General features: G+C 33.7%; 2 protein-coding genes across 3 annotated transcripts; both read left to right on the top strand.

Moving 5' to 3' along the window:
• The first annotated feature begins 1,736 nt into the window (after window positions 1-1,736).
• On the top strand, window positions 1,737-10,510 carry LOC110116190 (probable UDP-3-O-acyl-N-acetylglucosamine deacetylase 2, mitochondrial). Of its 2 annotated transcripts, XM_020849679.2 has the most exons (5): window positions 1,752-2,556; window positions 6,129-6,193; window positions 8,518-8,662; window positions 9,654-9,791; window positions 10,097-10,510. In XM_020849679.2, exons 1-4 carry the CDS (start codon window positions 2,440-2,442, stop codon window positions 9,711-9,713), a joined length of 387 nt encoding a protein of 128 aa, XP_020705338.2. In that variant the 5' UTR covers window positions 1,752-2,439; the 3' UTR covers window positions 9,714-9,791; window positions 10,097-10,510. The 2 variants fall into 2 exon arrangements, with proteins under 2 accessions (XP_028548423.1, XP_020705338.2); XM_028692590.1 differs by lacking the exon at window positions 10,097-10,510 and having other exon boundaries at window positions 1,737-2,556; window positions 8,518-8,694; window positions 9,654-9,790.
• A 4,726-nt stretch (window positions 10,511-15,236) lies between these two features.
• On the top strand, window positions 15,237-21,447 carry LOC110116170 (PAP-specific phosphatase HAL2-like). The gene is made up of 3 exons (XM_020849650.2): window positions 15,237-15,681; window positions 18,892-19,582; window positions 20,689-21,447. The coding sequence occupies exons 1-3, from the start codon at window positions 15,282-15,284 to the stop codon at window positions 20,990-20,992; spliced, it is 1,395 nt and encodes a 464-aa protein (XP_020705309.1). The 5' UTR covers window positions 15,237-15,281; the 3' UTR covers window positions 20,993-21,447.
• Window positions 21,448-26,544: the final 5,097 nt, after the last annotated feature.

Below are 26,544 nucleotides of genomic sequence, written 5' to 3' on the forward strand. Positions count from 1 at the left end.
GCATGTACTTCTCATCACATCTGAAGCACAACCCCTTTGCCCTCTTATCCTGCATCTCCTTTTCTGTCAGCCTCTTGAAATTTTTCCCACTCCCTCCTGCTGGCTTCTCCCGGGTGGTCTCATTACTGTTGCCTAATATAGGCCCCTTGGGTGCTAGAAGAGTGGTCATCGTCCTGTAAGAGCCTCCTGAGCAGTTTCCTCGAGCCCCTCTTTCTGCTTTCTTCTGATATTCTACCAACTGCGCCAGCTCCATAGCCTTTCCCAGGTTCCTCGGCTCCAGTACCCTGACTGCTGTTCGGATCTTTGGTTTCAGCCCCTTCATGAAGTTCCCTTCTAAGGCTGACTCTGAAATGTGATCCAATCTGCTAGCCAAGTACTCGAACCGATCCCGATAATCTGCCACAGTCCCTTCTTGAGTCAAGGCAAAGGATTGCTTATAGAAGCCTCCTCCCTCGTCGGTTCGGAAATGCTCTAATAAGCAATCCTTGAACTCTCTCCAGCTCCGGATGGGCTCCCTCTTGTCACGCCATTGATACCATGCCAAAGCTTTCCCTTCCAGACACAGGCCTGCTGCGGTCAATTTTTCATCCTCTGTCAACCCGTTGATAGCGAAGTAACGCTCTACTTTGTAGATCCAGCCATGACCGTCTTCACCCTCAAAGCGGGCATCTTCAGCTTCCTCACTTATGGGTCTCCCCAGTTTCCTCGGTATCCTCCATAACCTCCCATTCCTCGAAAATGAGGTGCTCTCCAAGTGTCCCGTTCCTCCCTCCGGAGGTTGTATCCGAATCCGTCGTCATATTCCCCTCTTCCCCTTTCAAAATCAGCACATCGACGCTGAAATTCAGCACCTCGACGCTGAAATTCTTCTCTTCTTCCGCCAAAATCTGCACTTTCGTCATATTCCCCTCTTCTACCTTCAAAATCAGCACCTCGACACTGAAATTCAGCACCTCGACACTGAAATTCCCCTCTTCTTCCGCTAAAATCAGCCCCTCTTCGATCATTTCCCATGCTCATCTCCTCCCTAGAAAGTGCTCTAGAGGTGGCATGTCGTCTTCTCCCTCAAGGATCTCTACATCCTGATTCCTCCTCCCCCTAAGCGGGTTCAGATTTCCTCCTACGCCGTGGTCTCTGGTAGTCTCTCTTGCTTCTGACGCCGTCGGATTAGTCTTCATCTCCAATAATTTTTTCATCATTTCTTTCATGGCCGTGAATTTTCCCTCCAACCTTTCGTTGTTGGTGGTGATTTGATTTTGAAAATCACAAAATCTTTCATCCAAATCGGTTTTCAATTGACCGACTTTGCCTTCCAAGACATCCACCTTTTCGGCCATCGTTCTTCTAACTGATCCAAAAAATTCTTCTTCCGGAAACGAATAACTTGCTGAAATTTCAGAATTTCAGCCGCCGGTGGTCCCAAATCGACGCTCTGATACCAATTTGATAGGAAATACTTGAGTCCGCAAGTAACCCTAAGGTAATACTTGAGTTCGCAAGCACTCCTAAGCCAAACGGAGGAGCAACCAGCAGGAGTTCTGCTGTTTACAGCAGAAATCAGCACCAAATCAGAGGAAAACGGCTAGAAAACTGAGAGAAAACCACACAAACACTTGTATTTCACTAGTAGATGAATAAAACAACAAAGATACAATTGATCCTTAATTCGAGATGAGGATCGATCTCTCCTAAATCTCTAGACGCCGCTAGAGCTCAAAGAAAACCTAAATCTAAGAGATCTCAAATTTCAGCCAAATTCAAGATACTCAAACCCTAGGAAAAACAACTATTTAATGCATGCAAATCAAAAGGAAATCCCTAAACAGTTCCTACATTCAAATCCCCCTCTTAATCTCCCCAAAAAACCTTCCTATTTGGCTCCCGCAATGCTAACGGCTCGCGTGGCCTCCGCCCAGGCGAGGAATTTCGCGTGTTTAGCGTCTGGTCCGGTCCCGCGTGGACCGGCTGGACCGGTCTAACAGTTACTTACTAATAGGACAAAAAATATGAACATGTATCACAACCGATTGATCGTCAAAAAACAAGAAATTATTATTTTCTACAATACTCTAGATGTTTGTTGAGCGTCGTTCTTGCTTAATGGAGCTTAGCTGAGATTCAGGTTTCTTAGGGGCATAGATAAACTTGCAATCTCTTTTTGAGCAACTGAGATCTGACCCTGACCCAACCGACAAGTGGCTCTTCTTCTAAAACACTGCCGTTCAAGAGTGCCTTTTCGTTATAGAGGATTGACTTTGTAGTTTTGGGTATTTTTAGTTGATTTTTTATGTTGAATTTGATTGTGATACTAAATTGATGGTAATGCACAACATCCTGTTCTTATATGTATTTTAGTTAAATATATGATGCTTGGCCATTAAGTTTAAACTTACATTTGAAATTGCGTGGAGTCGTACATTATGACAGTAATAAGATTCGATGGTTTCTTTATTACAGGTACCTGCCATTGGTTGTCAGTGGTTCTCTTGTTCAGTGGATGCCTACACTTACTCGAAACAAATAGCATCGTCAAGATCCTTCTGCATTTACGAAGAGGTTTTCTAATCTAATGCTCCTGCTTGTTGTTTTGTTTACTATATCCATCTCATATTAAATGATTTATTTGCATCTCTCTCTCTCTCTCTCTCTCTCTCTCTCTCTCTATATATATATATATATATATACACACACCTTGTATTGCCACATGACACATGATAAGGACAAACAGACTCCCATTATGATAGCCACATGATATGTGATAATCCTTCTATACCCTCATGGCCCTTAGAATTATCTTTAAAATTTAATTATTTGAATTGAAATCTCTTTTGTCAATCATGGACTACTTTATTTCCTCACATAGTGGGATAAATGTTTGATGTTGTTGTTGTATCAACTACTTTATTTAATAACCAGGACTTGTCAAATTCATTTAATTGCTATTCTAAAATCCTTTAATCATCACTGTCACTACTATTCATGATCACCTACTCACTTATAACCTCACTATCTCCACTTGCATGCCAATCACTAGAACTAACACTTTTATGTTATCATCCTCTTGTCTTGCCTACACCATATCAATCTTTCTTTGATGCCGTCTCCTCTTTTATCTGCCACTTCCAATTTTAGTTGCCAAATCCACATTCCAGAATTGCTTTGAGCAGGTCTTCGACTCATTTTACTTTTAATTTTCTTTGTTTCACTATAGCATATGGAAACTCTCTAGATGGGGTCCTCCTGGCCTCGATCATTAGTGTCCTTTGGTACCTCTTTTTCATTAGCCCCTTGGTTATTTTATTCTCTGGCTTCAGCATTATACCTTCCAGGTGCGAAATGTTTGTTTGGCAAGGCAATGGTGTTGGCAAGGCAATGGTGTTGGCAACACCATAGAAACTTTCTGGCCGGCTATAACCCTCTTCAAAGCCGGGGTCCTTGACTGGGATAGCCTTTCAAAAATTGAGGTCCTTTTATGGGGACCCTTATTAACAGCAACAACTTTAGTTTGTTGTGGCTGCCGTGCTTGAGGATGCTCACAACTAGCATCGACTTCAGTAACATGAGGCCTCCTAGCAGCATGACATGCCTTTGATATCTATGCTGGATATAGGGACGACAACAACCTTTGCAGTACCTGCAAAGAATTGTAAACTATCAAATTGGATGGTGGCACCAGAGTTTTTGGTGTTGATGACAATGTTTGTCAGTTGAATGCTAGCACCATATCCTAGCTTGATGGTGAAAGAGTGTTCTGGAGGTCCAACATAGAATGAAAGATTGGGTTAGTGATTCGAATTTGATATATTACCCCATACTTTCAAAGTGTAGGGACTCGACAAAACAATATGATATAAATAGATGAATTATATAATTTCAAAATACTGTTTAGAAAATCTTAATGAGTCAAATTAAAAAATATCATTTTATGAACGATATTCAAATATTCACTCATTAGATTTTGCTGCTACTATAACTTAAATATATAACTAGCAAAAAATGGAAAGAGAAACCATCCCAGGGAAGTCGCTAGAAATTTGTGGGCTCAAAAAATTCGCCCCTCAGCCTCTCTGCGACCTTTTTTTTGAACGGCGAGGAGAGTTTTAACGAGTTTAGGTTCAGGGTAATTTTTTAGAAGTCATATTGAATTTTTATTAGATAAGACACCGCGTAGACATTTCACCCTTATTTTGCGAGGGCATTATGATTTGAGTTTTGGTTTCCTATAGGTGCATCCCCTATAGTTATTTACCCCTCCTAATAATGAGAGAGAACTTTCGATTAAGGCTAGTCGTCGAACATATATGTAGTATGCATCATATAAAAGTAGCAGAATTAGACATTGAAAATTGAAAATTTATTACGGTACACTTAAATCGGATGGTGGGTGGAATGATAATGAATTCGATCAAGATTCCATGGCGCGGAATTTTAATTTTTGATAATTGACAACCCTAACCAATATATGTTTCTATCTTAGCTGTTTTCGTTGTTATAGATGTGCTGATGCTATCTGTTTCACGAACGAAGGCCATTTTGACGATTTAGGTTTTTGGCTGACACATGTCGGGTGAGTTTCGCACGACACTGCACTCTTTTGCTTTCGAAACTTGCCGTGCAAGGTCAACTCGATCCCGACACTAGTATTGAGGTCAACAGTTTATTTGCTTGGGCCATCTCCACTAGGTACAAAGCTTTGATACCACTTGGCGTAAAAAGCCTTATAGTATTGGTTCTAAGGGAGCAATACTAACTTTTGTATTCATTCACTAAAGAAAAAAAGGAACCTACAGGTCTCCTAAGATCCATTAATTATGTCACTTTGGTACTTCAATTTTGAAAGAATTGTCTATGGTAAAGGAGATCTCTCTGGGCCATCCATTGGAGTATTTTGGATTATATTTATATTTACAGAGAACATCACTCTTAAAAGCTATAAACAATTCCCCAATTCTCTACATGAGAGAGAGAGAGAGAGTGCTAAGAGATTTATGGCTATTGATCTAAATTCATCAAAATTGATAAAAGTAGAATGAAAGAAGTCACCAAAATCAAAATAATCAAAACTTATTTTTATGCAAGGAGAAAACCTTCCCCCACAATCTTTACGTCTCACTTCATCAATAGGAGTTATTTTTAGGAAGTAGAAGAAATAGTACATGCAAATAAACTTTTATTCAAAACCATTAATTGCATTTTCTAAGAGCCTAAGACCCCCATTGATAAATTCAAAAACCTCTTTTGAATCCCTATTCATTTATCAAAACAACCTATTAAAATTGGATTAATCAGTCACTTGAAAACCCGAATACCATGATTACCCTCGAAAGTCACCAAAAGCCCCCACTAATTTTTGCAAATTATGGATAATTGTTAAATTAAGATTTTATGACTTGTGAAGTTTGCGAGCATGATTTTGTTCATTTCATAATAATTTTTTTGTTAAAATTAGACCCTGAAACACTCCATGCCAGTAGTATTTTCCACTTTGTTATGGGCCAGTGTGGGGAATCATACGCATCATGCTAATGATTATTGGAGAGATAGGTGGTTTGAATAATTTAGAAAAGAAGATAAACTTACTTTGTTTTGGTATCATGCTTAAACCCCTTCCACTTAATGTTGATATCAAAGCAAGTTGAAAGTTCACAAATACTCTACTAGCTGAACTTAATCTAAGATATATAATTAAGTTTGTTTGAATGAATCATGCTGGTCACCGCATAACTTTGGATTGGGTTCACATATGTTATTTGTACAAGTTGTTGAATGAAGTCTAACAAAAAAAAGCATGTTGAAAGATGATCTAATGCCTTCATTAATGTTAGTATTGAATGCTGGACAAACTCTGTCATTGATCGTTATATATGCAATGAAACTTTCAAATATTTGTCATGGTTCTTTATACGGTCTTGCTTTTTTTTTTTTTTTAAAAGTTTTAGTGGAATCTTGGCCTTTCTCAAGAAAGGTTACGTTGGTAAGTTATGTTGGGCCCGTTATATTAGATTTATTATTGTGGTTTTGTTGTTCTATAATTAAATATTAACTAATTTTACAGCGCTCTTTTTGGGTTTATTGGGTTATATAGTGTAATACTCAAGTTTGTTTAATTTATCCTTTTGTTTTTGTAGATTGAAAACATGCGTAATGCTGGTCTTATCCAAGGAGGGTCAATTGAAAATGCCATAGTATGCAGGTTTTTTCTGTCTCTGGCTTGAAGCTAATTCTTTGATTGACTGATCTTCATTCAGTGTTAAGAGAGTCAGTTAAAGATCAAAGATCTGATCATACCACTTCATAATATTTTAGTGCATTGCCATCATCATCCCGGAGGTGTTTTTTTCTTCGTCTTGTTGTGAATGCCTCTTTGAAAAACTTTTGAAAAATAGTTTAAATTTGTTAATCGCACTATCGACATCAATTTGAACTGTATGTTTGTTAATGTACTCGTATATTTGTTAAAAAACACTTATAATTGATCAAAGTCGATGGCCCTTCTAAGTCCTTATTGGGCATAGGAAATATGCACTCTATGGCACCTAGCAACAAATGAATTTGAAGTGCTATTGTTCTAACGAAAACTATTTAGGTTTTATCATCATTTCTTGATATCAAATTGTGCATTGTTTTGGATGGTTTGCTTGAGCTTTATTTATTTATTCTTTTTGTATGAGATGGTCGATGATGTGTTGTCCACATGCTTCCCTAGATTGTCCACATACTTTCAGATTTATTTTTATAACACAAATAATATTTATTTTTAACAATTCGAGATCACCCTGGCCCGTTAAGCTTGGCCGGTAGACTTGGAAAATATTTGAATTCCCTTGATATGATATTGCATGGACTGAAGCCCAGCCCAATCTTCCCAGCTGCCCTCCTCTTGTTTGAAGTCATTGTTCTATAATTTGGTAAACAAGGTCAAGATAGGAGCGGTTTGAATGGACGGCCGATATTGGTCCCTTTGATCGTAGTCTGTTTATTGATCATTTGAATACCTTAATGATATCAAAATTCGGCGATCTTGAGCTTGTTGGATTCGTCTCGTCGAGCCGCTCGATTCGATTATAAGCATGTCATGTTTGGAATTCGTTTGGTAGTCCAAATTATGCTTTGAACCCTCCCAATATGCTTTGGACCCTTGATTTGGGCTCATTTGAGCTTGAATTCCACTAATTTTGGTGTCGTTGGGTTCATCTTTTCGAGACTTTCAGTTTGATTATAAGTTTGTTGAAATCGGAGTTTGGATAGTCTCAGATTTTATTTTGGAAGCTTTCAACTTAATTTTGCCTCGAGATTTCTGCCTTATCAAGATAAATTTTTTATGATATATTAATGATACAAAAATTAGATTAAATATTAGATATTTTTTTCTTAAAAAGGGCTAAGTGCTAAAATAATTAATAAGAATAAACATGATAATAGTTTTTAAATTAAAAAAAATTATCTAAATGTCACCCTCATATTAAGTAAAATAGATAGATTTAGCTTCTGGTTTAAATTAAACAAATACTTTTATTAAAAAAAAAATTTTAAAGTAGCACATTTTAAAATGTAGCCCTTTTATTAAGTTAAAATTTTGAATTTTTTTAATATTTTGTACATATATTAAATATTCATCATCATTATGTTGCATTTTTAAATATTTTTGGTGGCTTGAGCATTTTAATATTCTGGGAGATAAATCCTCTTTTTATTGACGTCATATTTAGGGATGTCAAAATAGATCAACGGGTCAAGTATGTGTCTAAGCTGAAATTGATCAGAAATAAATCTATTCAAATTGAACCCGACCTATTTAATAAATGGGTCAAAAATAGAAACGAACCCAACCCGCTAGTAATCCGAATATAATATGAGAACCTATGTTAATTAAAAAATATATTTTTATTACCTTATTAATCATAAAATTTAGGTTAATTGATAAATAATAAGAAGATTATATAAATAAAGAAATTAAGGAAAAAAATAAATGATTCAAGTTCGAGTGAAACTCGGGTTAGCGGGTCAACCCGAACCCAACCCATTTAATAAAAGGATTGAAATGCACGATTTGAACATAACCAGTTTATTAAATCGATCAACCTGAATCTGAATTTTTCCAATCAGATTGACAAGTCGAGTCATTTTTTAACACCCCTTGCCGTATCTAACATATAACTGCCACACAATTTTCATGGAACTTTTTTTACTTTTCTGAATTTGACCTAATTAACTTCTATATTATTTATTTATTATTAATTTATTCCATCTTGTTTAATTTCTAGTGAACTATTTGATTTTCGTGCGGTCGTAGATATGGGGTGATATGACCGGCCACATAAATTTATGTGTGTATTTGTTTCTGTATATTTGTTGAGATTGATTTCATCTTTGTGTTTTAGCTTATAGCTATTTTTCTTTAATGTCCATTAAACTGATTATGGATGGAAGTTTATGATGTCTCGATTGAAATAACTACACTGATGATTAAGGTTGGTTAAGTTGAAATTCCAAACTCATTCACGTCTTCTTTTGCAGTGTCCTTTCAGGCTGGCTAAATGGACCGCTGCGTTTCTGTAATGAACCTTGCCGCCATAAGATATTGGATCTTATAGGGGATTTTTCTCTTTTTGCTCAGAATGGTCACCAAGGGTTTCCATTTTCACATCTAATTGCTTACAAGGTTTGCTAGATTTCACACGATGATATATCCAGGTTTAGTTATCATATAATTGCTGCTCTTTTATTTTTATTTTTTCGTTCATGTGGATATCTTCATAATTCAATTCTTATTGAAACATGTTATTAAGTGCTCGTTTTATTTCTTGCCAGAACAAAATATTCTTAGAAATTAATGATTTTATTTTCACTCATTTTTGATGTGAATGTTTCATCACTTTCGAGGGAATTTTTAGCAGGTTTGTGGAGTAAAAAATCAATATTGATATTTAATTACATCCAATTAATGATGGGATTTAACAAACTTCATCATTTTTCAAACTATGATTTGTAACTTTAGGCAATTAAGCAACCAAATTAGCCTTAAATGAACTTCTATATTTCCTCATGACAGACGAGTTGGATCGCTTTTAATTACCAAACCGTTTTTTTTTTGTTTATTGCCCAAGTTCTTATTCCTGGCATTTGGTTTTGTAGAGAATGAATTAAGAGATTTATGAAAGGATTGCCAACCTTTATCTAAAGGCTATATGTACTTGGGAAAATTAGAACGTTGGAAGTTAAATAGTGCAGGTAGCAGAACAAACATTTAGTTAGGGACCATTTGGTTTCTTGTTGAAGACTTGAATGTAGAATTTTTTTTTAAACTTGGCTTCATTTTGGTAAAATTTTTTTTCTCCTACTTAATTTCTAGACCAATTTTGGATTATGATAAGCTTTGAAATCATCAATTTTATTTTGAGACGAGTATAATATAAATTTTAATTGATCCTTTATGTATTGTATTCATTTTAAAATAGATTTAATGAATTTGAAACTCATCGTAACTAATATTTAGTCAGAATATCTTGACCCAAATATTCCATTTATTTTCATTATTTTGTTTTATGACAGTGACTACTCACTTAACTTTGCGTTATGCATTCATGTTCTTGTTCATTTCTTTAACAAAATTCAACGACTAATTTGTACTGAAATTGTATAAATTCCTATAGGCTGGTCATTCTCTGCATGTTGATTTTGTGCGTCGGCTAGCAAATATCTTGTTAAAGTAGTCCTTCTGATGTTGATGCTATTTATCCTGACGACGCACCCAATTTTGAAGTCATTATAGAATACAACCAGCGTATCAGGTAAGTGTATTAATTTACTATGACATGATAATATTAGTTAGCTACATAAAGTTTTTGAGATCCATTCATACTCTGGCTCCGTTTGGGACGGCTTTCTTACTGTTTTTAAAAATAACTTTTTAGTACAAAAATTAAAATTTTTGTATTAAAAAGTTGTTTAAGAAGTAGTAAGAATGCATGCTTGCTTAATTCTTGGAAAAAAAAATCCTCCATAAAAACAGTTATATGAAGATATAAAATTAGTGTTCTGCTGATTTTAGTAAATTAAATATTTTATTCTGATAGGGCCTTTTTTCTTGTTGCAGATGTATTGCCTATTTGTGGTCAGTATGTTTTGATTTTTTTATACTTTGTGAGATGAAATTGCAAGCAACCAAGAGCATTCCAGAATATTCTAGAGAAATTCCATTGATTTTGGTTGACCTCTTCATATAGATTATAGGATCTTGATTTGAAATTTATAGTGATTTTGTTTTTTCCTTGCTTGAATTGTTGTAATCGAAGGATCAAATGGTCATTAATTTGATTGGAATGTTAGAAGAAGCTAACGAATGACTGAAGGGATATCTTTTTGGTAGTAATCGTAGTAGTTTTTTTTTTTTTTTTTGAGTAAATGTTTTATGATCCTTATTCGTTGCGCTGGTGTAAGTTACAAAGCTCAATTAAATAGTTCCATAACAGTGAATTGCAAATGCTTGAACATTAAACAGCTTCTGAAACATTTGAATTAATAAGATTTAGGGTTTGTTTGTGGCAATTTTCTTAATGCTTTCTAAAACAATGTTTCAGTTTAAATTTTTCATGAATTATAATTTTTTATACTAAAAAGTTGTTTTAAAAATCAATGAAAAAGCTGTCTCAAATGAAGTCTTAGGTTTTGTTTCGGACAATTTTTTTATTACTTTTTAAAGCAGCTTTCTAGTACAAAACTTTTAATTTTTGTATTAGAAAGTTGATTTAAGAAGTAGTAAAAAAATCGTCCCAAACAAAACCTTACGGTTTGTTTGGAGCAGTTTTCTTATTGTTTTAACTTTCACAAAATTGTTATTACATATCCGTTTGATTATGGTTTTGAAATAAGATAGTAAGCTTTTATAATAAAGTTTTCTCACGACAGGTTAGAATCAAATTTACAAATAATTTTAGTTAGCCCAAACGGATCTTTAATGTTCATTCTCTTTGAATTGTGCTTAGGATTGTGATGTTGTGCGAAATGGGGATTTGGAGAGGGTAGTGTTAGTCTCTTTTTGTATCAGTTTGTTCTTGAGTAATCATGGTGTTGGTCATGCTTATTTTTATAAAGTTCTTAATTTTTTTTTTTTGATTTATACATAATAATTCTTATAAAAATATAATTTACACATTCAATATAATGTAAAAGAACATAAAAGATTATTATGTTTTACATAAATAATTTGCCATTGAAAAATTTATAGTACCTTACCAGGTCATAAAGTGTTTATCAAAGGTTTGTTTAATAAGAACAATTTTTAAGCAAGTTGGAGAAGGCTTATGTATTGAATAAAGGTTAAAGTTTTGTTTGGAATAGTTTTAAGGCTTAAGAAAATCGTCTCAAATGAAATCTAAGATTTGGAAAAAGTCTTGTCTCTGCTGAACAAAATGAGGTGCTCTTGTGAATGTTGATGAAGAGTTAAATTATACCTTCATAGAAAGAAGGAGATGGGCTTTGATTGCTAATATGGGTAGGTGTTGATCATTATGGGACATTTAGACTCAGGTGAATAATTCTCGATGATAGTAAAGTAAATAGACGGTTTTGGACAAAACATTATAGAGAGTGTTGTAGGTTGGCATGCTTACATGGAGGGCATCTTATGTTAGGCAAGGATGGATATGAGAGGTATTGAGGAAGTTAGATAATGCTCATTTTGTACCAGAGAAACTCATGTATGAACAAGGATTGATTATAAGAGACCGGTTGTTACCCATGCTAAACATTGCATGTTGGATCTCGAGCATAAGATGATGTGGTTAATATGTCGAGCAACAAATAACATACAACATACAATGGATATTGGGAGTCAGAGACAATGTCGTTAAACATTGAAGAATGATAACTCCTTAAAAAGGTTAGAAATTTGAATGGGTTATATGAGACAATCACTATGAGTTGTTAAGATGGGAAACATCAAAGAGCACCCAAGAGGATGTTAAAATCTTTAGAAACAATCAAAGCTCTATAGTTTATAGTCAATAACGTTTATAATGCAAAAACAATGAGTAAGATCATGAGATTATATATAGATTTTGAGGGGATGTAATCCCAATCATTTTCCAAAATGATATCAAAATATTTTTCATTTTGTATCCACAATGAACATACACGCTCACACCCTCATTTAGAAGAGAATAAAACTGTCAGCAATGTACGTATATCCGACACATCAATAATAATAATAATAATAATAATAAAAGTAAATAATATAAAATAATATTGAAATTGAGCTAAACTTATTAATTCTTACAAGATAAGCAAAAATTATATAAATTCAGCATAAAATAAAATAACAATTAGATCAGAATATTCTTATCAATATTTGCTTATCAAAACAGCCCATGAAAAAAACAAAAAAACAGACATTCCAACATTTGCGAGAAAAAACCACAAAACTGTAACTAATAAACAAAGAACTTTAATTATTTATTGAAGGTCCATACAAAGATCCGTCCACTCACGAATCAAAGCCTCTTCCGCCGACGGAAACCGATCCGTTCACTCATCTCAAATCGGACGAGTTATCCGCCGAGTCATGGAAAGGAAAACCGCTACTGAGTTAACCAGGGCCAACATGATCGTCGCCTTCACTTGCCCTCTCCTCGGGATCGGACGGCTCACAGCCTCGCTAGTTCTCCGGCATCCGACCAACGCCGCCATTCTCTTCTCCGACTTCTCTCTCTCTCTCTAGTTCTCTTTCGTATGTTGACTTGCTTTACTAAGAAGCGCATTTTATAGAAAGGTACATTACACGATGCCACTTTAGATGTGCATTATTACGATCCTGCCATAGTAATGAATGCTTATATATGGCATAGAAGTAATTTTAACAAGTTTTATGGGCATCTTTTGAGGGAGAGTGAGTGAACCTGAAATGAACTGTTGACAACTATTTTAATGCTGATATGTAACGAAGTTATTAATTAATGTAATTAATGCATGGCTTAAAACCTTAATTTACTGATTAATGAACTAGAAATTAAATAAGTTGGAATAAATTAATAATAATAAATAATATAGAAGTTAATTAGGTCAAATTCAGAAAAGTAAAAAGTTCCAATAGTGTGTAGCAGTTACATGTTAGATATGGCTAGGGGTGTTAAGTATGACTTGACTTGTCATTCTCAGCGCAAATTATGGGTTGACCCATTTAATAAGCAGGTTAAATTTAGATCGTGCATTTCAATTCTTTTTATTAAATGGGTTGGATTTTGGTTGACCTGCTAACCCGAGTTTCACTCGAAATTGAATCATTTAATTAATTTTTCCTTAATTTTTAATTTATGTAATATTCTTTTTATTTATCAATTAACATATATTTTATGATTAATAAGGTAATAAAAATATATTTTATTAATACTAATAATAATAATAATAAGTCTAAAATCAAAAAGTATTAATTTAGCTAAAAAAGCATCTTGAATCGATAAATATTAAGAATTAGTTATGCAACCTACAGGGCTTTTTAATCTGTCCCCTTTGAATTTTATTTCTTGCCCCTAGCTGACCTTTTTTTTTTCACGTAATTTGCTCTAAAAATCGGAAAGCCACTAATTTTATCCGATTATGTTAAACTTTTATAACACTAACAAATAAGTCTGTGAAAAAAGATTATATGCAAAATAAATTATTTTAAGTTTGTATATTTTTATTTTCTTATAAATTTGTCACTTGCCCTCCTTGAGAACTAAGACTGATTTCGCCCTTGGCAACCTATTGCGACTATGTATTGCCCTTCATATCTCAGGAGATCTTGGGCTCCTGTAATTAATTACTAGATATTCATTTAATTATCATCATAATAAGTGAATAAATATATTAAATAGTAGAGAAATTTACATACATACCATTTAATTTCATGCTATTTACACATCTAACATTCAAAACTTTAATATTACATGTCTATCACCCATATATAACTTTAATATCTAATATACGCTCCTATAATTCATTTCTATCATTCATACCATCCTATAAATTTTAATATTTTATTCCATGAACCCAAATTTGTTCTATGGGTGATATCATGTAATATTAATGTTTTAAGTATTAGATATATAAATAGCATGAAATAAAGTGGTATGTATGTAAAACCCCCTAAATTATAATCATTTAACCCTAAATTTGAATGAATACAACAAAAATATTATCAAGCCTTTATCTCATTATATGGGGTCAACTACATAAATCTCTTTTCTCTTATTAGGAGCCAAAATTCACATTTAAATCTAATAAAGAAAGACAATTTCTAATATTTTCTAACCAAATCTTTATAATCATTCAATCCAATTGGAATGAATGAGATAATTTTTTTAATCAAATTTTAATTTTTTTTAAAGGAATGAATCTCATCCATTCAAAATGAATCCCAATTACTATGAAAAAATACATATATGAGCTAAAATTCTGACTTCCAATAACATTTAGATCAAAATTCATGGGCACATATTTATTATTATTATTATTATTTAATTAAAAAATATAACCCATTCTAATCAAATGAGAATTCAATTGAAGGTAGCTATATTTTATGAAAAAAAATAAAAAAAAAATCTTATATAGTAATTTTAAACTAATATTCGCATAAAGTAATCCCACCTTAAGTGGACGTCACTGACTATCATTAGGAAGCGGACAACATCAAATATTAAAAATAAAACAAAATAATTACAGTAATTGAGCAACATTTTTTTTAATATAAGCTTTATTTTTTCATTTAGCTTTTAAAATGTTTTTTTACCTATTAAAAAATTGTTGAAAAAACTAATTTATATAGGGGTATCAACGAATGATCTTTACTCACAACTCGACTCATATTTGACCTAGAAATTTTGGTGTGGAATTTCGACTGATTCAATTTATTAATTGGGTTTGAGTTGAACTGCAAAATTGATTTTCGAGTCAGATATGAGCTCGTCAAATAAACTAGTTTTAAAACTCCTACATTTATAGAATAATTTATATTTTTAATAAAAGTATAATAATTTCATTTTAAAGAAAATTGTAGTCAAAACTATATTATATTATTTGATCAATGCATGTTTTTTTAGTTTATAAGGAAATAAATATTCTTTTATTTTTATGTAAAATCAAGGTAATTTTATTTTTAATAAGAACATAAATATAATATAGATAGTTATAATTATACGCAAATAAAATATAATAAAAAAAGGAAAATGTAGTAGTATGAAAAGGACGAACGAATGAAGCACGAGACGAGGGAATAAGTTGCATTTTGCCAGTCCAAGACGCTAATGGCGACAGCCACGCTTGCTACCTGTGCCATCATTTCCACGGTCGGGCGCGGAAATTTCTACTTAATGAAAGCGCTTGCGCCCAAAGATCGAGCCTTTATAGGAGGTTCTGCTTCCTCTTCTTCTCCTGCTTCTGCTCCTCTCAATCTGGGCTTCTCCGACTGCAATCCGTCGCCGATTTCTCCGCTAACGTTCTTCCCTGCATCGCCGATGGCTTCGCCTTTTGGATTTCAACGTTCTGATCTAATGGAAGCAGGGAGTTACGCGGAGGAGTTAAGTGTGGCGGTGAGGGTGGTCCAGATGGCATGCTCGCTGTGCCAGGGTGTTCAGGAGGGGCTCTTTGGGAGGAGGAGAGAGCAGGTCAAGTCCAAGGATGACGCTTCTCTGGTTACTGTTGCAGGTTTGGATCATGCCTGTGTTTTTTTTGTTTGTTTTACTTGGTGTACGGATTCCATTGAGGAAATGGGGTTTTGCTTTAAAATTTAAGGCCGCAGGAGGATTAGATTCTTGTTACTTGTTGCCTGCACTTGGAAGCTAGAAGAGTGTTGGTGTTTTCGTTTGGTGATGTTGTTTATATTCTTTAGAATTTGGTGGATGTAATACCTATTACGGTCTTTTGGTTGTGTGTTAGGTGAATAATTGTGGAATGAGTGGTGATGGATGCTATACATTTTGGTGGTTGTGGAGATGCAAATTAGGATTTTGCATTTTTAATTATTAGATTCTTGAGTTTTTAGGGGCAATGTCCTTGTTTTGATGGTGGGTTTGATCTGTGAGTGCCATTACTTTAGTGATTTGCTTTAAAGATTGGATTCTGCTATAAATTGAATAGCTTTTCATTCTTTGAGAGACTTGAGAACTGGAATGTTAATGCTGGAGCATTCTATTGTTGAGGGTTTCTTTTTTTGACATTCGGTGGTTGGAGGACTTGTTGGTTTTTTCTGTGATTGTTATGCATGTGTGGAGCGAATGATGATAAATGGAGGGCACTACAATTGGTAAATTCATCTTTATTTGGGTTTAGTTGCAGGCTTTTTTCTGCTCTAAATTTCCTTGAGCTGTTATCTTCTTTGCTGGAACAAGAAATTTGGTCTAGATGTCAACTTAAGGGGTTTTGTTATAGTGTTAAGGAGAGTTAAACACTTAAATGTACGTGCAAGTTTTACATATTTGATGAATAATATAGAAAAAAGAAAGGTAAAAACTAAGGAACTCTATTTCAAGTTGTTTGTTCTTTGGTTCTTAGGGTAGAGGTTACAAGTTTGATATGGCTTCTGACCATCTTTAAAATTAAAATATTCACTTTATCAATGTATGGAATCAATCAATAATTGATATTTTACCCTCTTTATATGAAATTGGCCTTGTGCTCTTTTTATTTTTAATCGATCTCAAGCCTACTTATATGTGACTGGCCCTATCCACAAACTTTAAATAAATGAAATATTTGGGATATATTTTCATAAATACTCCTTTTCCTATCATTTATTGGGTGCTAGAATGTAGGTGGCTTTTTTGGGGGAGGAAAATCCCCAATAAAATTGCCAAAAAACAAAATCGAATTCCCTAGTTTCTCTATGCAGAGTTTTATAAAAAATGTTATAAAGATAAGGTACCAACTTTTGTTCTATCTGCATGGGTCCATTCCTTGTCAAATCATCATTGAAATATTCAAAATGAAGTGTTTTATGGAATAAATGTGTTGTATTAATAGTATGTATATCAGTATATCACATCCTTGTTCATATTTGTCTCTATTTTACATTCAATGCTAAAACTGGCATATGAAAGAGGTGCGCACTTGTTATTGTGTAAAAACTTGTTTAATGTTCTGATCTTAGAAGGAATTTAAGGGTCACTGATTATATTATATGGATATATATTTTTTTAGAATTTGAAATGAAAAAAATATATATTTTAATTAAAATTAAAATTATTAAACTTATTTCATTTAAAATTCATTATTGGCATCCTCAATGAGATATAATGGAGCATTTTTTATAAACATGGGAATATAGTAAAATATATCTATTTTGTTTATAAATGTTAAAATTCATGTATTTGCTCATAGCCTCATATTATTTAAAATATGAAGTATTTTTTTAAATAATTCTTATGCATGTATATTAGAAGGGTATATCAAGGAAATTTTCTAGGGTTCTGATGATATGTTTACTATCAATTGATATCTAATGTGATGAATCCCAGCAATGAACAATGATTTCAATAGTTCTTGTTTATGGTATGCTCATAAAAATTTAATTCTGCATTATAGCTTGTTTATATTAGTGGTTCAACAAGATTTGCTCTTTGTTTTCCATGAAAGAAACTGCTTTAAGAACCATTGTAGATCAATAAGAAAAGCATTGGTAATGCAATATGCTATAGATTGGTAGCTGTGTGCAACTCTAAAGAAGCACCAAAATTAAGTCTAAAGAAGCACCAAAAAATCCAACACAATGTAGATAGCAACTTCCAGGGTGAATCACATCATAGCGACTGTATTAGAACTCAGCTAGATGTAATTTGTACTGATTTTTTATGTTAATTAGTGTGTAACGAAGATATTATATTAGTTTGTCTTGAGAGCTAACCTGGTAGACACCCGTGCAGAAATTAGTACTTAAAAGGTGTATATGATGATACATCTGATGGAAAATAACTAGTCAGGATGAGATTTTGGGCTTCATTTGTAGCTGGAAGTTAATACTAGGTCAAATTATATCACTCTTTGGCAACTTCTTGATATAAAGATAAGGTGGGCTTGCATTTCTAAACAAGTTGTGTATTTAAGAAAGAATTGTTGTAAATTGACTTGGATATGTATGATACATAGAGAGAGATCTACTTAGGGTGGTAATACAGGTTTAATTCAGGAAGTAAACTGCCAATTTCTGCATTATTAATGATATAAATAATGAGAAAGTTATCTTGAAAGTCAAATGCATTGGCTTAAGCCATGAATGGTTCATGGAATTTATCTTCTATATTTTGGATAATGCAATAGTCAGCAGAAATGTTTATATGTGATCAAGAGTCTTGAATTATGAGATGAATCTGATACAGCGGGCAGCAACAGTTCAGCTGTCCATGTGGGGGCCAACACCTCTTTTATCACTTATAGGAGAAGAGGCTTTGGGAGGAAACTCTTTGGAAAAGGAGGGGGCTTTTTGGGAAAGATGTAAGGGGCATTTATTAGGGGGGATTTGAGCTGTTTAAGGGAGGAGATTATGGGGCGTTGGGATTTTTATGTTATGTTTTGAATTCTTGCAGCAGTTTTTGTGAGGTTTTGGGTTCCTAGAATCTGCTAGGAATTGTGGGAGAGAGGATTCACCTCTCGAACAATGAATCAACTTGTATCTTATCTTGCTTTGCTTGAAAATTAGTAAAAACAGCTCTCTTTGTGTTATTTCTTGATCTATTTGGAATAAATTGTTGTTTTTTCATATTGTTGTGTGTTGTTTTGATCATCAAGTCCTATTAGAATCTTCATCTGATTAATTTGCATTCTTGTTGTGAGACTACTAAATAGTTTACAGAGTTTGAGTTGTAAAATTTTCAGATAGGATGTGAACAATGTTCAGTTTAATGAATTTCATTTGCATAATAGATTGGGGAGTGCAGGCGACTGTTAGTTGGGTCCTCTCGCAGTGTTTTGGCAGTGAGAATGTGTCCATTGTGGCAGAAGAAGACACTCAAACTTTATCCGGAAAGGATGCTTCTGGTTTACTGGAATCCGTTGTCAAAACTGTAAATGGATGCCTTGTTGAAGCTCACAAATATGGACTGAAAGCTCCTCAGAAGCCACTAGGAAGTAATGAAGTTCTTGAAGCTATAGGCAGATGCAACTCTAATGGTGGCCCTAAAGGAAGGTTTTGGGTTCTTGACCCTGTTGATGGCACACTAGGCTTTGTTCGAGGGGACCAATATGCCATTGCTTTAGCTTTAATAGAGGATGGAGAGGTTGTCCTGGGCATTCTTGGCTGTCCAAATTATCCAATGAAGAAGCAGTGGCTAAATTACCATCAACGATACTACAGACTCATTTCTAAAATATCTCCACCTGTTGCAGGTTCCTGGCATAAAGGATGTGTAATGTATGCTCTTAGGGGTAGTGGTAAGGCTTGGATGCAGCCACTTGTCTATGACCACAACAAATTTGGATTGCACAATATTTCTCCAAAGCCAATCAAAGTATCTTCTGTTGATGATCCAGCTTTTGCAACTTTCTGTGAACCTGTTGAGAAGTCGAACTCAAAGCACTCATTCACTGCTGGATTGGCACAAAGCGTTGGTCTGAGGTATGCTAGTTGCAGGTCTTCTTAAAAAAAACCTTTTTTTAGTCTATTTTCTTGTTTTGAAATCTAGAATAGTAACTTCTCTGCTTGTTTGTGCTATCATATCTAAATGATTGCATGTATTAGCTATTTTTAGTAGGAATCATGCTATTTTATTGCTTTTATATTCTCTCGTTATTGAGAATATTATCTTTTATTGTTCTTCTTTGGCCTATATGTAGACATATGTGCTTATACTATGAAGTTAGTTCCGTAGATATGTTATCTTTTTAATTCTCTGTCGTAATAATTTGAACATAGATATTCGTTGCCCTAGTTTAAAGTGCAAAACGTTAATCAAGTTGCCAACACAAGAAGGAGCAGAACTTTGTTAAAGAATATTGTGGACTGTACATCCTGCTGTCAAAGTTTGACTATCCATCTTTTTTCTTGTTTGTCCTTTTTAAAATTTTATTTTTTTGGGAATGGGTATCTACCTGCTACCATTCCAAAGAAGCGCTTGGCGGCATAACTAATCCCTCGGCAGAATCTAGCGAGGCCACTCACCAACATCGGACTCACACTTACTTTGCCCCACTGAAGAGGCGAGGCCGTAGTAGAGGAGATTCGAACCCGGGATGGGGGTTCTCAACCGTGCTCACCCATCAATCACTTAAGCCTCAGTGGGTTTTTTAAATTTACAATGACACGAAGGTTTACCTACGAAAAGGAAGAGAGGGATGATTCACTTCAGCCCAGCAGCATAATTGTGATCATTTTGGTTTATCCAATTCTCTGTTTCTTAAAGTAGAAATTGTGGTCTTTTTGGATTGTGTTATATTTTTCTGAGATAACATCGTGAATAAATTAGGGTCATTGAGGTTGGAAATGAGTGAATAGGTTGGTTATGAGTGAATAAAAAGCTATTTTATAGTGCTTTTTTGAAATATTGAGCCATTGAAGGTTGAAACAATAGTACAATAATAACCTGGCACAACCCTTCAACAGGAAGCATGTATTCATCACTTCAACTATTAATTGATTTGACTAGACTAGATGATGATGATAATGAAGATCTTGAATCAAATACTAAGCCCATTTTGATGTTTTTCTGTTCCTCATCTTGACAGAAAGCAACCATTGAGAGTCTACAGCATGGTGAAATATGCTGCAATTGCATGCGGAGATGCAGAGATATTCATGAAATTTGCAAAGGCAGGCTACAAAGAGAAGATTTGGGACCATGCTGCAGGTGTGATTCTCATCCATGAGGCCGGTGGTGTCGTCACCGATGCCGGTGGCAAACCATTGGATTTCACTAAAGGTATCTACTTGGAAGGGCTCGATCGGGGCATCGTCGCTTGTTCCGGTTCTCTGCTTCATGACAAGATCATCACAGCTGTGGATGCTAGCTGGGATTCTTCCAAATTATAATTGTATCAACTCATTAGCATAAGCTGTTACAGAATCCACTAATCAACAAACAAAAGGGTTAAAAATCTGGCCTGCAAACTAATATATGCAGGTATTGCAGGAATTCTGGGGAAGATTATGATACTGAACTTGCACTTGGATAAGCTGGAGCTTTATGCAGAAAATGGGGGAAGGAGAATCAGGGAGATAGGTGATAGTAAGCCAATCCAATTTGCTAATATCCCTTATTCAACTTGCTTCATCTCTTTGTTATGGTTATATGCATCAAGCTATGCTAACTGTTAGAAAAGGATTTGGAAGTAGAAATGGAAGCTTTTTATTTTTCTTCTTATACAGAAATGGAAGCAGAAAAGTTATTGTATAGCGATTTTCTGGGTTTTATAGTTCGAGAATTGATGAATTTTGGCTTCTGGTGCAAGTTATATACATATTCAAGTCAATAAATTTAAAACCTTTAGTTTTGGCTAAATCTCCTTATTTCTAATTTCTTTTTTGTTTTATTTACAGCAGATAGTTGCCACAGATTAATTATATGAAAAAAATTGTCTCAATATATACTAAAATTAAATTTTTGGCTGCAATGGATCTCAAAATTTTTAAATTTATTTTGAGATAAGTGAAATGTATGAGATATTTAAACTTTGTTTGGGGCGGATTTCTTATTGCTTCTTAAAGTTTTAATTTTTATATTAAAAATTACTTTAAGAAGTAAAAAAAAAAAGACAAAATGTGCTCCTAAAGTTTGAGATAGAATCAAACTAAGTTCTCATCATTAAAAAAAAAAAAAAAAAGACTATAATTTGTGGGTTCACCTATTTTGGCAGAATTTATTAAATGTTGCTCTGCATGGATCCTGCGACAAGCAGGGAAAAAGGTCAAAACTGATGAGGCTGAATTGTTGAAGTGTTTTTTAGGGCACTTACATAGGAAATATGAGCACCTCAACACCACCAACTTGGGCTTCTCAAAATCTACAAAGAGACTTCACATATCTGAGTACATCCACCTCATTGGCAAAGCTCTCTTGATGCTTGATGGTTAGAAAGCACATGTGATATCTTAGTAGGTAAATTAACATCTCAGACAGCGAGCGAATCGTCATATGCCCCGGAGGATAGATTATTACGAGCTATACTTGGCATTCAGGTATCCACTTCAAAAGAAACTTCTCTAAGACTATCTATAAGGGGAAGGGGTCGAGTTGCTTATGTGAGACGGATCCATAGAAAGTGGGTTTCCAATTAGAATACAGAAAAATTTTAAAGTAGCTGGAAGGCATGAGAATAAGGGTATAATTTCTAAGATTTTGTTGTCTAGACAAGATATGCCCTATTTGCTAGAAAGCTCCAATATCTCAAACTCCTCTCTTTTCTTGTTAATTCATAATGGTGTTTGGCATAACTTTGGCTTAATATCTGCTGCTATTTTTGATGATATAAAAAGACTATACATTCATGTTGATTACGAAAGTGATTCTATTCTGTGGTTGATTGATCTCATTCCTAAATTTAAAGCGTTTATCAAAGCTTACTATTCTAATAAGGCAAAAGCTAAAACTGTTGATATATTGATGTTAATCGGATTTGCTCTCTCTGCTTGCTGGAACCTGAAACCCCAACGACGTTTGAATGTGATTATTCATTTGCTATGATCTGTAATGTTCTTAAGCTGGAGTGGGAAGGAATGAAAGGAGGTTTGGGCCCAAGATCAAATGCAGCAACACTTTTCGTTTGGGACGGTTTTTTTCTTGCTTCTTAAAGTTATTTTCTAATACAAAAATTAAAAAATTTGTACTAAAAAGTTACTTTAAGAAGCAATAAAAAAGCCGTGCCAAACGAAGCCAAATCTCTAAGTCATAAAGAAAGCCTTCTCAACTAAAGTTTGACATTGGGGAGTGTCTTAAGCTGAACTGGTTTTGCATTCCTGGATGATGATGATGATGATGATGATGATGATGATGAATGGATTTGCTCCATCCGCTCTATGCTAGAATCCCATGGTTTGCCATCCTAACAAATCGGAGCTATGGTGTGCTGCTCACAACAATGACGTAAGCACCAAATATAATTTGTTTACAAATCATTATTGTAGATAAATGAGCAAGTTAGTATGTACACTAAGGGCATCTCCAACCGAAAATCTCATTTTTCACTCCAAAATATCATAAAACTAAAATATGCCGTAATTCATCTCAAATCGAACGTCATTTTACCCCGTAACGGTCGTTCAATCATTTCTTTGACAAGTTTGATAAAGACCAAAAAATGGCGAATATGAACAGTGCAACGCCAATATTGGCATCACACTATTCATCCGCGATGAAATGGAGTAAGAATTGATGCACAGTTGGAGCAACAGAAGAATGACAAACAGTTGTTTGCCGGTCCATTGGAGATGCTCTAAGGCTTCATTTGACACCACTTTTTTAATGCTTCTTAAAGTAACTTTCTAGTACATAAATTAAAATTTTTGTACAAAAAAACTGGTTTTAGAAGCAAGAAAAAAACTGTGCCAAACGAAACATAATACGTCATTTGGGATAGCTTTTTTACTGTTTTTTAAAACAATTTTCTAGTACAATAATTTCTAGTTCAAAAATATTTTATACTAGAAACCTATTTAGAGAGCAATAAAAAAGTTGTCTCATATGAAGCCTAATTTTTTTTTTTTCAATGAGTAAATAAATAGAAACTTGTGCGACAACAATGGTGTCAAATTTGCTAAATCAGTTTGAGCCTTAATAGTTAATCAACCTTAATTTAGAGCTTACATTTAATTATACAAGTTCAAGACTATTCACAAATCCATCTAATTTATTTAAAAAATAAAAGATTCAAGAAGTTGTTACAATAAAATAATAAAAAGAATGAGCAATAATAAGAAATGCATTTAATTTTAAAAAAAAGAAGATTTTTAAATAAGCAAGCTCATAAATTAATAAAGGGAATTTTATATACATACCACTTTATTTTATGCTATTTACATATCTAACATCCAAAACATTAATATTACATGCCTACCATCCATTTACAATTTTAATATTGAATATACCACTTTTATAATTCATTTATACCATTCATATTATCCTATAAATTTTTATATTTCATTTAATGCATCCAAATTTATTTTAAGGGTGATAGGCATGTAATATTAATATTTTGAGTGTTAGATATGTAAATAATATAAAATAAAGTGATATACATGTAAAAACCCCATTAATAAATTGAGTTAAGATTGGCTAAAACTTTGCTCATTAGCTCACAAAGCTCAACTGAGCTGTTTATTGAGATGAACCCAAATCAGCCCAAGAGTTGGCTTGCTTAATATGCCAAGTAAAACTTGAAGTAGACAGATCAAGAAAGAGCAAATTAAAAAAAAAAAAAAAAAAAAAAAAAAAAAAAAAAAAAAAAACAAAGAAAAGCTTTTCAATTTTTTTACATAAGAAAGCATTTACAATTAAGTGTAAGAAAAAATTACAGTACAACTACATGAAAATTTTAATTTTGGAATAGTGGGAGCTTTGGCTCACTTATAATAATACAAAAAAGGCATAAAAAACTAACAAATAAAATACAATTAAAACAATAGCTTTTAGTATATAAAAGATGTAATGCAAACAAAAAATAAATAAACATAAAAAAAGGTGGATCAAAAACCTGTAAAGGAGATTGAGAAGTAGGGCGAGGGCTTAGAAAAAGCAAAAAAATGTGAAAAGAGAATCCAGCGCCAACCACAGCAGACTAACCATTAATTTTGTAGCATCTAAATAGGGACTAATTATTCTGTGCGGATGCTGGAACCGTCAAAGAACCATTCATATTTGTTACGCTTTTACTATGATATAGCAAAAGGACATTAAAAGAGCAGCAAATATTTAATATTTATTAAATAATTAAATCTCTGTTGTGCTTTTGCAAAAGGACAACAAAATATAGTAAAAACGCATTTAATTAATATTTATTGTCATTTTACTGCTCTTTTGTAAAAGCACAACAAATACGAACATTTTTCCATCCGGTGTCCGCACAGAATAATTTCTCCTAATGCAACGAAGATTACCGGTTTCCGCCAAAGCTGTGTTAGATTTCATCACCGCCTAAAAACGAAAAAAAGATCACTCTTTGATGAAACTGAAGCTTCCTAGTAACTTCCTTTTCAGTTAGAGCAGCTTCAAGCCACTTAACTGAATCTTGAAACTGAAGAATTTTATTGGTGTCAGCTTCTTAAAGATCGAAGAGGCATTGTGATTTGGCACTAGGTAGACTTTTTTTTTGGGACATTTAGGCCATTTAAGGCAAACTCACACACACAACGCATACACATAGACTCGAACCCTGGAACTCTTAGTTGAAAGTCTAAGCTCTCAACCAATAGGCCAAGGAGAGTTGTGTGCACTAGGTAGACTTAAAAGATCACCTCTCTAAAGTTCTGGATCTCCAAAAAGTAAGCGGATTGCCAATAAACTGCCTGCTTCTCCCCAAGTCATTCAAGATTAATCTGGAGAAGATCAGTGAGCTAACATCCAAAGCTCCCACATTTATTTCATTGCAAAGATAGGATCATAATCAAAGTTGATAAAGGCTTTGTTCAAGTTTTCCCCCAATGCTAGAGTTGAGAGTGTGAGCCTTTGTTTGGGACGGCTTTGTTTTTTCTTCTTGAAACAGCTTTCTAGCACAAAATTTTAATTTTTATACTAAAAAACTGCTTCAAGAAGTAGTAAAAAAGCCGTCCCAAATGAAGCCTGATTCTCCGCGTAAAAAAGGCTTCTGCTTCATTGATTTATTTAATAGAACCTTTCGGCACAAGAGATTCTACGACCTAAGTCTTCATCTTTATAATTTTGTCATCCACCAAGTCCATTTGTTGGATACACTCAGATCAACTTTACAGCAAAAGTTGCAAACACTTCCTTTTGCAGATGCCTTTGCTGGGCCTTTAACAAATAAGTAACCTCCTTCACAGTAGCTGTCGCAGACTTCAGCTCCAACTGTGCTGCTGCATCTGCAAAAAAAAATTCCTAAATGCTATAAATGCTTTATAGTTCGGTAGGCCTAAAAGTTTGTTTTGAACATTAAAACGGGACCTTCTCAGATATAGTTCACCTCATTAAAAAAATATAAAAAGAAATATAAAAAAAATCAAAAAGATGTTAATGAAATCATGAAACTAACAAGACATTAAAATTATATAGATGATCACGTTGTAGTTGTCTAGAATTATAATTTACATGATTTCATTTAATTGCAGAGTTATTTCAATTTATTTTATTGATCCAATTAATATGTCCTACATTTAGTTTTAGCATGTTATGCTGCTATAGCTCTAATACTGATTTAATGTAGGACAATTACGGGTAAAAGGTTTTCTAATGTAACTAATAAGATGCATAATATGAATTCATGCAAAATAATTTGATTAACAGTTTACAAGTCACCAATTAATTTGAGGTCTTATTTTTTTTTTAACTATAACTAGTCAACACTAGAATTATAGCACAATTAATAACAAATTCATCGAAATAATCTAAGGAATCAGCAGAAATCAAGGACCAT

This window comes from Dendrobium catenatum, unplaced genomic scaffold, assembly GCF_001605985.2.
Source record: "Dendrobium catenatum unplaced genomic scaffold, ASM160598v2 original_scaffold_235663, whole genome shotgun sequence".
Taxonomy (NCBI): Eukaryota; Viridiplantae; Streptophyta; class Magnoliopsida; order Asparagales; family Orchidaceae; genus Dendrobium; species Dendrobium catenatum.

Bases quoted from the DNA above. Each gene is read 5' to 3' on its own strand.
- LOC110116170 (XM_020849650.2), top strand. From the start codon at position 15,282: ATGGCGACAGCCACGCTTGCTACCTGTGCCATCATTTCCACGGTCGGG. The intron at 15,682-18,891 runs GTTTGGATCATG...TTTGCATAATAG, and splicing joins TTCTCTGGTTACTGTTGCAG to ATTGGGGAGTGCAGGCGACT. The intron at 19,583-20,688 runs GTATGCTAGTTG...TCATCTTGACAG, and splicing joins GCACAAAGCGTTGGTCTGAG to AAAGCAACCATTGAGAGTCT.
- LOC110116190 (XM_020849679.2), top strand. From the start codon at position 2,440: ATGGTTTCTTTATTACAGGTACCTGCCATTGGTTGTCAGTGGTTCTCT. The intron at 2,557-6,128 runs GTTTTCTAATCT...TTGTTTTTGTAG, and splicing joins CCTTCTGCATTTACGAAGAG to ATTGAAAACATGCGTAATGC. The intron at 8,663-9,653 runs GTTTGCTAGATT...AAATTCCTATAG, and splicing joins CACATCTAATTGCTTACAAG to GCTGGTCATTCTCTGCATGT.